Here is a 13,526-nt window from a genome sequence, read left to right on the forward strand (position 1 = left end):
CAAAAGATGATGGTAGCCGAGGCTATTTCCCCATGCATATACGCCTGGGGACCATTCAGGCTTGTTCGCATTTGTGTTGCTCACGTGGTCCCAAAAAATGAGGTGATTTGATAAAATACCATTCCCAAGATTACCATCAGAGCGCCGGCGGGAGGATGGGGAAATAGTGGAATGATGGGGACCTGGACCCTTAGGACTATACTACCCCCGAGCGCTGTCGACTGAGCCGCGAGGCTCTGTACTTATCTAGTTGTGCTTGGGGGAGTTGAGCTCTGGCTCTTTGGTCCCGCATCTCAACTGTGAATCAACTGGTGTACAGATTCTGGAGCCTACTGGGCTCTATCAAATCTACATTTGAAACTGTGTATAGAGTCTGCCTCCACCACATCACTGCCCACATCACATCACATAAAGTTAGCATTCCATTTGTTAACTACTCTGACACTGAAAACAAAATTTTATAATGTCTCTGTAGTTCATTTGGGTACTAAGTTCTACCTGTTTTCCCTTGTTTGTGTTCCACCCGTGCTAAAGAGTTTGTCTTTGTCCACCCTGTCAATTCCCCTGAGAATTTTGTAGGTGGTTATCATGTCTTCCCCAAACTCTTCTGTCTCCCAGGGACGTGAGGTTTACCTTCCTTTGCCTTTCCTCGTAGCTAATACCTCTCAGTTCCGGGACTAGTCTGGTGGCATTCCTCCGAATCTTCTTTAACTGTGTTTAACTAGATATGGACTCCAGGCTGGAGTTGAATATTCCAGGATTGTTCTGACATCAGTGGTTATCTTGAGGTTATCTTGAGATGATTTCGAGGCTTTAAGTGTCCCCGCGGCCCGGTCCTCGACCAGGCCTCCACCCCCAGGAAGCAGCCCGTGACAGCTGACTAACTCCCATTTACCTATTTACTGCTAGGTAACAGGGGCATTCAGGGTGAAAGAAACTTTGCTCATTTGTTTCTGCCTCGTGCGGGAATCGAACCCGCGCCACAGAATTACGAGTCCTGCGCGCTATCCACCAGGCTACGAGGCCCCGAGGCCTCGAGGAATACCGAGCTGGTATACAAGGTCCTGAACGATTCCTTACACAAGTTTCTAAATGCAGTTCTTATGTTGGTCAATCTAGCATATGTCGCTGATGATATTCTTTTGATGTGGGCTTCAGGGGTCAGGTTCGGTGTGATATCAACCCCCAGATCTTTCTCTCTATTTAACTCTTGCAGGAATTCACCTCCCATATGGTACCTTGTTTTCAGCCTCCTGCTCCCTTTTCCTAATTTCATTACTTTACACTTTCCTGAGTTGAACTTTAGTAGCCATATTCTAGACCATTTCTCCAGTTTGTCCAGTAGTCTCTGTCTTGTTTTTTCTCATAATTATTTCATCATCAGCAAACAAAATGAGGAATGAGTCTATACCCTCTGGAAGATTGTTTACAAAGCACTTTGTAAAGCACTTTGTTTTCGGCGGTTCGCAAACGCTTTATCCTGACCAGGGAGGCTTGATCTTAACTGTAGCCTCTGTTCTCTCAGCACTGAATGAGTACTGGTTGTTAACCGATCCGGCGGGTCGTATTCCGGGGAAATAATTAGAATTAAGGACCTGCCAGTATGCCACCAGCACTATACGTGCTAGTGACTTTACAAGAATGTAAGAATTCTTGTATATATATAAATAAGAACATATCAGAAACAGGATGAGTCCAAGTACAGAGCCCTGTGGGACTCCGCTGTTCTCTCCACTCTGATGGCTCCCCCATTCACAGTTACTCGCTGTTGTTGTTTTAGATTCAGCTACTCGGAACAAAAAGTTCGACCAAGTAGCACGGGCTATGGTGAGCCCGGAGTGGACTTACCTGGCATAGGAGCGGAGCAAGTAGCACGGGCTATGGTGAGCCCGTAGTGGACTTACCTGGCACAGGAGCGGAGCAAGTAGCACGGGCTATGGTGAGCCCGTAGTGGACTTACCTGGCACAGGAGCAGGGCTGTAACTCTTACTCGCCATTTCCCGTTACTTAGATACTCCCTTATCTACTGAAACCCCTTACCTTTTACTCCTGCCTGTTTCTCCAACTTTTGTACTGGTTTTTATGGGGTATGGTGTCAAAGGCTTTCTAACAGCCCAAGAAAATGCAGTCTACCCACCCTTCTTTGTCTTACCTGTTTGTGTGTGTGTGTGTAATTTACTTTTTGCATGTATAGTGATTATCCCCGGTTGCCAAGTGTCGTGAAGACAACATTTATCATGTCTCTAAACCATTTTAATCTGGTTGCCGTGCAGTATCGAACCAGTTGATGTTCGTCCTTTGAATATTGCGTTCTTTCCTGCGACTCTAATAGTAAACTATATTTCTCGGCACTTACCATAAGTAAAGTGCCGAAAAAACTTTTGTTTAACAAACCACACACTAGAAAGTGAAGGAACGACGTCGTTTCGGTCCGTCCTGGACCATTTTCAAGTTGATCACAACAATTGACTTGCGAATGGTCCAGGACGGACCGAAACGTCGTCGTCCCTTCACTTTCTAGTGTGTGGTTTGGTCAACATATTTCAGCCACGTTATTGTGACTCCTCATCTCCAAAATCCCTTTTGTTTAAATGTAAGTAGTGTACATAATATTAGTGCCTTGTCTAATTGATTAAGATCCGTCACTGGTGATACCTGGTTGATGGGGTTCTGGAGTTGTTCTACTCCCCAAGCCCGGCCCGAGGCCAGGCTTGACTTGCGAGAGTTTGATCCACCAGGCTGTTGCTTGGAGCGGCCCGCAGGCCCACATACCCACCACAGCCCGGTTGGAAGTAACTTCCTCTTGGTAATAATGACTAACAGACCACTATTAGCACCACCTCCACCACCTGCCAGCCTCCAGCAACGAGCTACTGTCAACGCCAAGACTAGCTGCCAGTCAAACACCAGTTCATCATTAAGTAATTGTACCACCGATGTCCATCAGTCGACACCTGTCATTAGCATTATGACTGGTCCCATACAACCATGTCTCTCGCTGTCCGCTAGAGATCAAACACGTGTAGTGGTGTGTGCCTGACACCGCATTGAACGTCACCATGCATCATAAAAATGTCCCATCACACACAACATGAAAGTGAACACGCATGCCCTCTCCCTCCCCTCAGAGCACAGGTGTACCATGATATATTTGCACGTGAATGCAAGTGTTTGCAGCACCTGCATTATCCTGGTGCGTGTCACCAGCCAGGCAAGAGTGGGCACCAGCCCGCTGCCACTCCAAGCATACAAATAAATCGCTACGATTAAGTTCCAGCGATTGAAGGTAAGTAAAGCAACACTTGCTTGTCCGCTCGCCCGCCTCCAACATTCATCGCCATCCCCAACATTGCAGGCGATGAGTCACAATAACGTGGTTGAAGTATGTTGACCAGACCACACACTAGAAGTCGAAGCGACGACGCCTCGGTCCGTCCTGGACCATTCTCAAGTCTTGAGAATGGTCCAGGACGGACCGAAACGTCGTCGCCCCAACCCCCAGTGCGCGGTCTGGTCAACATCCCCAACATTCACCTGTGTAGACAGCACAATCACACCGTCACAGAAGATACAGACACCGAGGTAAGCAAATGGATACTAAAAGTACAGACTTGAGTAACAGCCAACCCTCCTTTCACTGGGGGAAACTGGACTAACACCCTGGGTTCACTGAAGAGAATCCCTGGTACAGAAGCACTATAATCTGGTCATCAAAGTCATCTGAAGGCAAGGTCATCAAGCAGTGTGCAAGACTGCATGTACCCGAGGTTAACGAGTCGAAGATCACAAGAGCACAAGGGAGAAAAAGGCACAGGGAAAGGGGGGGGAAGAGAAGGAGAAATGGAGTGGAGGGGGAGAAAGAAAAGGGGGAAAGGAAGAGGGAGAAAGATGACTCGGAAGGTAAGATCCGGTGATAGTGAAACGGAATTAATCATTGCGCCTATTGGAAGCCTATCCCCTCGGGTCGATACTAGCATAAAGAGGCGCGAAGCTTCTTGCTCAAGGTCTACATGGTCTTCTTTTGAAAATTACTTCTTGCCTGAGATCCGTCTTTGCTCGGGCATTACGTCTATCCATCCCATTGTCACCTCTTGGGTGGCTTAATCTTCATCAATCAATCCATCTGCTCGGGCATCCGGTTGATCTCGACAGCTCTTCAAAAAAGAGTTAATCTGGCGGAACTAGCTTGTGATTCGCAGGTCCGTGTCCGGCTCAGTCAACGTGAAGTTTTGACAGGTTCTTCACTCATATTTTTTGGCTCATGTGTCTTAGTTTTTTGTATTATTATTATTTTTTTAGTCCTCTTACCTCGTTAAACAAAATTTGGTGCTATAAGGAAAATGTTTGTTTTCCTCAGACGGGAGCTGGGGCGGCGGATGGTGGCGGCGTCAGCGGTGGCCACAGTTGTCATTTTATACCTTCTGCTGTTACGTGTCACGCCAACGTCTCCGCCACCGCACAGGTGCCTTTTTATATCATATGTTACACAAGTGCTCTTCACTTGTTTATTTACAACACCTGTACTTACTACTGGCAGGGAAGTAACACACATCAATCAGTGCTTTTTATAACAGTAATAAAATACAATTATTTTCATATGTGGCAATAATCATTAAGCATAATATTAATAATTGCAATGTTTGTATAGCCACGTCATTACCATAGTCAGACGCTGTGCCAACGGTATAAAACATATTGCTCATTTCCTTGTAATTTATGTTGGTGGGTTCCAGCGTCAAGATGACTTGCGTCCGGTGTGTAGACCACACTGTGGGGCAGTAAAGATGACTTCCTGCATGTCTGGAGTGTCCAGTAGTATACTTACATCTCACAATTGTAGTGATGCCTCCTTCACTTGTCTCCAGATTACCAGTCACGTTGTAACACTACTCCAAGAGAGTGAAGACTCGATTATATGTTGCGGTTTCCGCCCCACTGACAATAAGGATTAAGCTCGCTACCGTCTTTATTTCTAGATCTGATTGATTGAATTCGTAATAGTGTTGAGGAATAAAGTATATTACTTATAGAGTATATACGCGGGGTAAAGGTGTGTGTGTGTAAGCCGCGGGGGGGGAAGGACGAGTCTGCCAGCTGGAGTTGTTATGAAGGGTTGATGTGTGGGAGGTGAGTGACTTGGCGTGATTGAGGCCGTCCTCTGCGTGAAGTGGTCTCCTCCTCACACCAACACACTCCCAACAACTGCATTGTCATATACATATTTCTCACCTGAAAGTATATTACGGTAATATAACTGTGTAGGGAAGGGTGTGTGTGTGTGTGTGTGTGTGTATTTGTAATTACTAGTTGTGCCTCCAGGATCGAGCTGTTAACTATCGCCTTTCTAACCGTCGGTTATCCAATGTACTAAATCTGGACCTAGTTGTCTCCATCTAGACTTCTATGCGTGTATGTGCGTGTGTTAAAGATATCTTACGGCAACACAACAACGACATCATTGGCTCTGGTGAACTTACCTAAATGTGATTGCAGGATCGAACATCACCTTTTTGGCGACGGGTAAAATAATGTATTATCCCATTCCCTATTTTTGTTTTCTTAGTTTTCTTGAGTGTTCCAATAGTTTTCTTGAGTGTTCCAATAGTTTTCTTGAGTGTTCCAATAGTCTTCTTTGAATTAGCCTTTCCAACACCTTGAGGGAATGCTTGTATGTTGTTCAGTGGCTCCTGCTTTCCTCCCTCTGGATACATAGGTATCATATTAGTCATTTTCCAGACTTCTGGTAAGTCACTCTTGCAGTGTGAGGATAAAAACGGGAGCACAAGGTGACCCTAGTACCCCAGCTCCTTGTGTCACGTTAGAATGCATCTGATTGTATAGTCCTTGTTTTATTCAGTTTCCATAGTCGTCTCTTTACCTGTAACGTCACTTGTTAATCCCGGGGTTTTCCTCTGAGTAAGTTCTGTTCCTCCAAGTTAACTAATGTTCTAGTTCGTGTACGTACTTCTGCAATCCCTGAATTAGTATTTCACACCCATCTCTCTCTCTCTTACAGTTTGGTTACCTGCTCATTCACCTAACTGTTTCTCCTGGTCTCCAAAAGACCAAACTATACGCAAGAGTTTGGGTTGGTATTTTGCCTCTAATACTAGATCATTCCTTTATTGCTTCTGCTTCTTCTAATTCTTACATATTCATTCATTTTCATTTTTTGTAGCTAATCTGGTTATCTCATGTTGTATTCTCTGGATATCTCCTCCATGTCCTCTTGCTTTTTGTTTTGCTTCTAGTATGGACTATTATTGTGATCCGCTCGTTTGCAGTCCATCCTTCAAAATTGGGGAGGTAAATGTAACAGCATAAGTGTAATTATGTACTATTCCTAGCAGTCAGGAATTGTACTTATTTTCACTTAGTATTAAACAGTACTGTCAAATATATTGTGAATATTTGAGTTTACCTAAAAAGCTGAATAGAAAACCACGACCTAACCTAACCTTCTTAGTGTTTGAAGATAGGCATTTTATTGCTTCTTAATTACAATTAGTACCTAACCTATAGCTATACTGATATTAAAGTTATATAAAACTAACAAAACAAAATAAAATATTTCAATAATTTGTAAATTAACTCAGGATATTTTCAAATTTTGTATAAAATCTCTATTGTTTAATAAAAGTTAAAAAGAAATTCCTGATATTTAAAACTTGTGTATAGCAAACTGAACTTGAAAACTTCATCCCAAAATTCTGAGTGTCTTAACTGAAAACGAAGAGAATAAATTGGGAGGTAAATGTAACAGCCTCATAAGTGCAATTTTGTACTATGTATGACAGTCAGGAAATGTACTTATTACACTTATTATTAAACCGTACTGACAATTCGGAGGATGGGTTGCAGCTTGAGTTCTATCGTGTCATTTGAATTTTCTGATGTAAAGCTTGTGCAAATGTTCATTTCTTTGAATATTATGTAAGTGGGTTATAAATTATGTATTTGAAGTCAGGGAGAGACGTCAGAGACTGACATACACAGCCGATTGATGATTTGCCCTAAATTGATTTGCCTATAAAAATGGTACAGTAGGCTACCACAAGGCTACCACCCACATACAGTAGGCTACCACTCACATACAGTAAGCTACCACAAGGCTACCACCCACATACAGTAGGCTACCACACGGCTGCCACCCACATACAGTAGGCTACCACCCACATACAGTAGGCTACCACACGGCTGCCACCCACATACAGTAGGCTACCAAACGGCTGCCACCCACATACAGTAGGCTACCACAAAGCTACCACCCACATACTCCCCAAACTCAACATTCCCCAGATAATCGTTCTTTTCTGGTTGTGCTCTGGTAACTCTAGATACTCTATAGCGAGAAGCTTTGATTACCTGTGGTCGACTTCCCGCTTCGTGTGAAATAAAGTGCTCAATTACCGGACGTCAGCTTCTAGCGGATCGTAAGCCAATATGCTTAGTCATCACAGGCCGTGTGATCCAGCATCCTCTCTCGGCGTGACTGGCTTGGGCTCCGGATGGTGGCACTGTACTTTAACATCCCAAGTGAAGAACCTAAGAAATGTTAAGAAGATTCGTGTCAAGTTCACCGAACTGTTTCGAGAATATTAAAACACACACACACATTGCTTATTATATGCATATATATGGGCAAAATTTCACATAGAACTGATAACTGATAATGACCTTCCCAATCATGTCATAGGCTGTACCTCTCTCAACCAGTTCAAGAGAAAAACTAAGGACTACCTAATAAACTCCATGTAACCTACCTTACCCCCTAAATATCTACCCATGTTAGCCTATTTTCAAACAATACTGTTGACCAACTTGTATAATTGCTGATTTTTGCCATGTTCCCCTTTCCCCTTTTTTTATTCCTTTTATAACCTTTTATACAATTTATATCCTTTTATAGAATTTATATTTTAATCTCAATTACTATTAAGTTTTAGTCAAAGGGTTTTTCCCCACACCTTGCCTGAAACGCTGAGCGTATAAGTGGCATTAAGTATTGTATGTACTAGCTCTATTTATAAATCCAACATTATCTTTAACTCATCTTCTGTGTATGTATTTTTACCTGAATAAATATTTGAATTTTGAATTTGAGGTAAGAAGGCAGCGTCAGATAGATTGGGGAGGGGGGTAGAAATAGCCTAAGCTACTCTATCAATTTGAGATTACTTTCTTTCTTGTCTCAATAAACATACATGAACTTGAACTCAGGTAGATGTAATCTTAAGACGTGACGTGTGGGACAAGCCGGACGGTGCTGAGAGCAGTAGAGGAGCCAGAGAGGAGAAAGGGGGAGCAACGACATGAGAGAGGCGAAGAGGGTGACAAGGGAGAGGGTAAGAAGAATAGCAAGGATCAAAGAAAATTATTAGATGTATGATTTGATAGTGGGAGATGTTTGGTGCTGGGGGCTGGTAGTTGTGACCGCCTTATGCCAGGTAGCTACAAGAATTCCACACCTGTCAGGACTCACATGTGCGCGTGCCTGAGTATATGATGATAGGTGTTCCCTGCATTACGGGCTCACCATAGCCCGTGCTACATGAACACTTCATTCCGAGTAGCTAAATCTAAAACAACAACAGCCTGCAGGTCCCGGAGCCAGGTGTTGTTATGGCAATTATCTGTGTTGTTTTTCCTCACTTTTAACACATTATTTACGTGAAACTCGGTGAAAAACCTCGACTTAACCCTGCCTCTAATTTGACCTCCAGCTTCGTCAGTGACTTCGATGTGTCAGCGTCCCGGTCTTCGGCTGTGTCCTCGAGGTCGTCCTCGCAGTCGTCCTCGTGGCCGTCCTCGTCATCTGTGGCGCCGTCGACGAGTCGCTGCCTCCCTCGCCAGGACTTGATGTTTCTTAAGACTCACAAGTGCGCGTCAACCACCGTCCAACGCATCTTTCTCAGGTACAGCTGGCGGGATACAAGATGGGAGGGGAGGGATACATGGTGGGAGGAAGGGATACATGGTGGGAGAGGACACTTACGCACGGTTGGCGGGATGGATGCATTGTACATGATGGAATGGAAAGGAGGTATATAATAGGATCTCGTATAACATTTTTTTTTCCTTATTGACTTACAATCGGGGATCCCGGGTTCGATCCTTGGGCGGAAAAGAAATAGCTAGGAACATTTCTTTTCACACCTGTTCTCCTAGCAGTAAATGGGTACCCGGGTGACTGTTGTGGGGTTACATCAGTAGGAGGAGGGTCAGAAGTTCCACCTTGGGGGGGGGGAACCTCAATACAATCAAAACATATGCAAAGTATAGAGATAATTTTATTGGGTGGAAGAGTGTGAGGGAGAGGAAAACCAACTGGAACAGAAGGAAAGTAGAGGAAGGAAAGGGAAGAAGGAGAAAGAATATACGAAAGATAAACAAGATTGTAGAGAGGATAAAGTACCTTCCCGATTAGATCATAGGGTAATTTGTACATGAATTACCACAGACTAACCACGCGAGTATTACAGGTAAACTGTCAATGTTCCAGGTATGGGAAGAGACACGAACTGACCTGGGTGCTACCCCAGACAGGTAATTACCTGGGCTCTCCAGTACCCTTCAAGGCAGCCATGATTCCTCGCTCTCTTCAGACTCCAGATGGCAAATACAACATGATGGTGGTTCACACCCGCTTCAACCTAGAAGCTTTATCTAAGGTAAACAGAGTAACTCAGTCTCTCGATGTGTGCAGGTCTGGGTGTGCTTTAAATGCACAGACGACGCTCACTTGTCATGACTTGAGCACACACACGACGCTCACTTGTCATGACTTGAGCACACACACACGACGCTCACTTGTCATGACTTGAGCTTCCTGTATGAAGAATGAACCAGAAAGAAATCACACTAACGTGATCTATAGAAATCTTGTCAATGATTACGCAGCAGTTATGTTTCTTCCTCCCCTCAGGTGATGAGGGAGGACGCCCTCTGGGTAACCATTGTCAGGGAACCACTAAACGCGTTCGAATCCCTTTGGGACTTCTTTGAACTTCAAAAGGTAAATAGACTTTGAGTTTGTCTTGTTTGACGTGATGTTTACTTATTTCACTCGCGCATTCAAATTCCTTGTGCCCACATTTTCACACATTTGTTCTTCCTATTTGTTTCATATAAGTTTCGAGATAAATCCTTCGCAAATTTGACAGGTGCGCCTCACTTTTCATAGTATATAACGAATACTTGCTGGTTAGTTAATAAGTTACTGTTTGGTTAAGCCATACCAAACGAAAGTTGAATTCCTCTTCGTGGTTGTAAATAATCCTAGGCACTTGCATCTCTTTGCAGTTTTACAAAATGCCACTGGAGAAGTTCGCCAGGCAGCCGTACAGTTCAGTTGCTAGAAACCGCAAATTAAATGTGTTCGGCATACACCAAATGTTTTTTGACATGGGGTATACTACAGTGGAGGACTACAAACCCGGCGAGTTGGCGCAGACGCTTAAAAGGTTGGACGACGCCTTCGATCTGGTCATGGTAGCCGAGAGATTCGACGAGTCTCTGGTGTTGTTGAAAAATCTCATGTGTTGGGAAACGGAGGACATCACCTACCTCACCATCAACCACAGGGACAAGATACGCAAGACAAACATATCAGAGGAAACCCGCGAAAACTTGCAGCGGTTGAATCACGCAGACGTCCAGCTCTACGACTTCTTCTACCAGATATTTGAGCGGAAAGTCGAGGAGTTCGGTAAGAAGAAAATGAATCACGAACTTCAGGAGCTGAGAGCAGCAAACAAGAGGCTGGAAAAAGCTTGCGTTGTGCAGAACAATAATTCTACTATGGCAAAAAATATGAACTGGTTTTCTATAGTAAAGAAAGTGGCGGTAAACGCAGACGATCCGAACTGTGTTGACCTTGTTAAGACGGAGCTAAGCTTCTTGGATGAGGTGAGGGAGAGGCAGCGGGCCAGGTTGAGGAAGCTAAAATCAAATGTACCAATGAAAACAGTCCAAGAAACAAAGACAATACAAAAAAGAGAAACAGAACGAAACAAAGGAAAATAAAGAAACCTGAAAAAATATATATAGTACTAGCTAAGAAAACGTTAACAAAAAAATATATGCTGTTTACGCTAATTCATTGTAATTATATTTCCCTAAAATATATATTGAAATAACAATTGCGAGACACAGACGAAATACGGAAAATAGAAGAGACAAAACGTTTCCGAAGCTGCACTGGAAGTATTGTCCCCGACCTCAGCCTACCAGTTCAAGTTCCACCCAATCCCACTCATATCCATGTCCAACCCACGTTTGAAACAATCGAGGGACCCCACCTCCACCATTACGCGGTAATTAGTTCCACAAATCAACAACCCTGATACCGAACCAGTACTTACCCAAGTCCTTCCTAAATCTTAACTTATCCAATTTATTCACAGTTGTTTGCTCCACATTTTATTTTCGACCCATTAATAGGTCGGGACCCCAGTTAGACTACTGTATCCAGCCAGGCATGGAGACCTCACCTTCAAAAGGATTTACTTGTACGAATACAAAGCTGTATTAGGGGTCTGCCTTGCCTCAGCCTAGTCATTTGATTGCATTTGAGATATAAATCTATATATACAAATTTTGACCTTTGACCTGTTGAATCTCACGACCTGCCATAACATGTAAATAGTATTGTCAATTGTTCAATAAATGTTTACTTCTTAATGTGTTATAATTTTCTGGTGACGCTACCTTCATATTCTAACCCCAAGTAGGTAGAAATAGCCTAAGCTAAAATAAGGGGGGGTAGAAATAGCCTAAGCTACTCTATCCCTTTGAGATGTATTTCTTTCTTATCTCAATAAACATACTTGAACTTGATCTAACCCCAACCCACGCACTAAATGATACAGTAAGTAACGAGTTTAAGCAACATAGACACAGAAAAGATCTACTACTGTCATGTTTTGTGTATTTTGTACAGCTATACACCGCGTTCTGTATACCCATAATATCTGAGAGTAAGTAAAAATTTGTTTTTAACGTCTGTTGATAATGGTATTGGCTCACACGAAAAATCCGGGAAGCACTTTTTCCAACTCAGGGCTGTACGTTTGACTGATTGCTGCAGCGATATTTACGAGGTAGCCTAAACCATGGCTGTTGGTTCACTACTCACCTGGTGTGAGGCCTGTTCAACCAATGGAATAACTAGTGAATTTCATGTTGTTTTGACTCTATTAAATGTTGTTAGAGATAAGGTAACTATGAGGAGAAAGCGCCAAGCCACAACGATATAGTACTTGGGAAGGATATATGGATAAGGATTTGGGATAGGACTGGGGGAAGGAATGGTATCCAACCACTTGGACGGTCGGGGATTGAGCGCATATACCCGCTAGAAGTGGGACTGTCACTCGATCTACCGTCAACTCCAAGTGGTTGCGGTTCTTGGTATTTCTGAGGTCGACCGAAGCACAACATGAGGAATTATTTAACAAATGAAAATAGGAACATCAAGAAAGTAACATTTGGATATTAAAAAAGGGAACATAAGCATTATGCCTACCACTCTACATGGTGTATAACAAGTCACTGGAACAATTTACAGTAGGATTTACTGGGCGCCAATCCTTAACTGTAGCCTCTGTTTACCCAACAGTAAAATATGTGTTAACCGATTTGGCGAGGTCGTATTCCGGGGAATATTAGGATAAAGGACTTGCCCGAAATGCTATGCGTACTAGTGGCTGTACAAGAATGTAAGACTTTCTTTATACCTTTAATTTAGAAACTACTTGTGGTCGATCTCGAACCCATTGTTGATGTGACGACTTATACTGAATTTTGTAACTAGCTCATCAAGATTGTAACTTGCTTAGCTAAATGAATTGTGGGGTTCAGTCCCTGAGCCCATTATGTGCCTCTCTAACCCTTTCCACTACCGCCCACAAGATGGGTATGAGGTGCATAATAAATGAACTAAACTAAACTCTTTATACCTTGTATAAAGAAAAAGAAAAAGAACTCTAGTATAGTAGTAAGTATAGAGTTTAGTTAGTTTAGTTAGGCCCCAGAGCTTCCAGAGGGAGAAACACGATGGCTGTCAGTGTTTGTCGGGATGGATGCCTTGTTAGGGGCTTTGTTGGTCTTATTTACGTGCACAGTCCTGTTCCTGGGAGACATGATAGGTCGAGGATGACTGGAGTATATGTTGTGGTGGAAGCTTGCGTCAGGCAGCGGGTGGCGGGCAGAGGCGGGCCGCATGGACTGGTACTCACAGCCAGGGAGGATTGTTTTGAATTTTGTTTGAGATGGAATGAGTATATTTGGGTTGGTTACTTTGAATGTGTCATGACATGCTTGGACTCCATGTACTTACCTGCCTGTGGGTGGTGGTCTACATCATCTGGGGGTAGTTTAAGGGCTGAAATACAGTGTAGAGTGAAGAGCGTAGCGTGCACTCGACATTTCAAGTTTCAAGTTTATTTATTTTATTCGTTAATTCGCTATTATGCTTCTTCATTTAAGGATTATCACTATAATTAATCATTTATTATTATGATTAC

At 43.3% G+C, this 13,526-nt stretch overlaps 2 protein-coding genes across 2 annotated transcripts in view; one reads left to right on the forward strand and one right to left on the reverse strand.

Annotated features, from left to right (window-relative positions):
* The window catches only part of LOC123773146 (N-acetylglucosamine-6-phosphate deacetylase), a 38,973-nt gene extending 31,445 nt beyond the window's left edge, over positions 1–7,528 (reverse strand). The window contains exon 1 of the mRNA XM_069315209.1: positions 7,366–7,528. The gene's annotated coding sequence lies outside the window, so the exon portion shown is untranslated. The remainder of the gene's footprint in view (positions 1–7,365) is intronic.
* LOC123773054 (galactosylceramide sulfotransferase) lies at positions 4,105–11,659 on the forward strand. Its single transcript, XM_069315208.1, has 5 exons — positions 4,105–4,462; positions 8,724–8,915; positions 9,503–9,671; positions 9,926–10,015; positions 10,303–11,659. The coding sequence occupies exons 1-5, from the start codon at positions 4,341–4,343 to the stop codon at positions 11,023–11,025; spliced, it is 1,296 nt and encodes a 431-aa protein (XP_069171309.1). The 5' UTR covers positions 4,105–4,340; the 3' UTR covers positions 11,026–11,659.
* Positions 11,660–13,526: the final 1,867 nt, after the last annotated feature.

This window comes from Procambarus clarkii, chromosome 81 (assembly GCF_040958095.1).
Source record: "Procambarus clarkii isolate CNS0578487 chromosome 81, FALCON_Pclarkii_2.0, whole genome shotgun sequence".
Lineage (NCBI taxonomy): Eukaryota > Metazoa > Arthropoda > Malacostraca > Decapoda > Cambaridae > Procambarus > Procambarus clarkii.

Excerpts from the sequence above, each read along its gene's own strand:
- LOC123773054 (XM_069315208.1), top strand. The coding sequence starts at position 4,341 with ATGTTTGTTTTCCTCAGACGGGAGCTGGGGCGGCGGATGGTGGCGGCG. Across the intron at positions 4,463-8,723 it reads ACGTCTCCGCCACCGCACAG|CTTCGTCAGTGACTTCGATG; the intron begins GTGCCTTTTTAT and ends TTTGACCTCCAG. Across the intron at positions 10,016-10,302 it reads ACTTCTTTGAACTTCAAAAG|TTTTACAAAATGCCACTGGA; the intron begins GTAAATAGACTT and ends ATCTCTTTGCAG.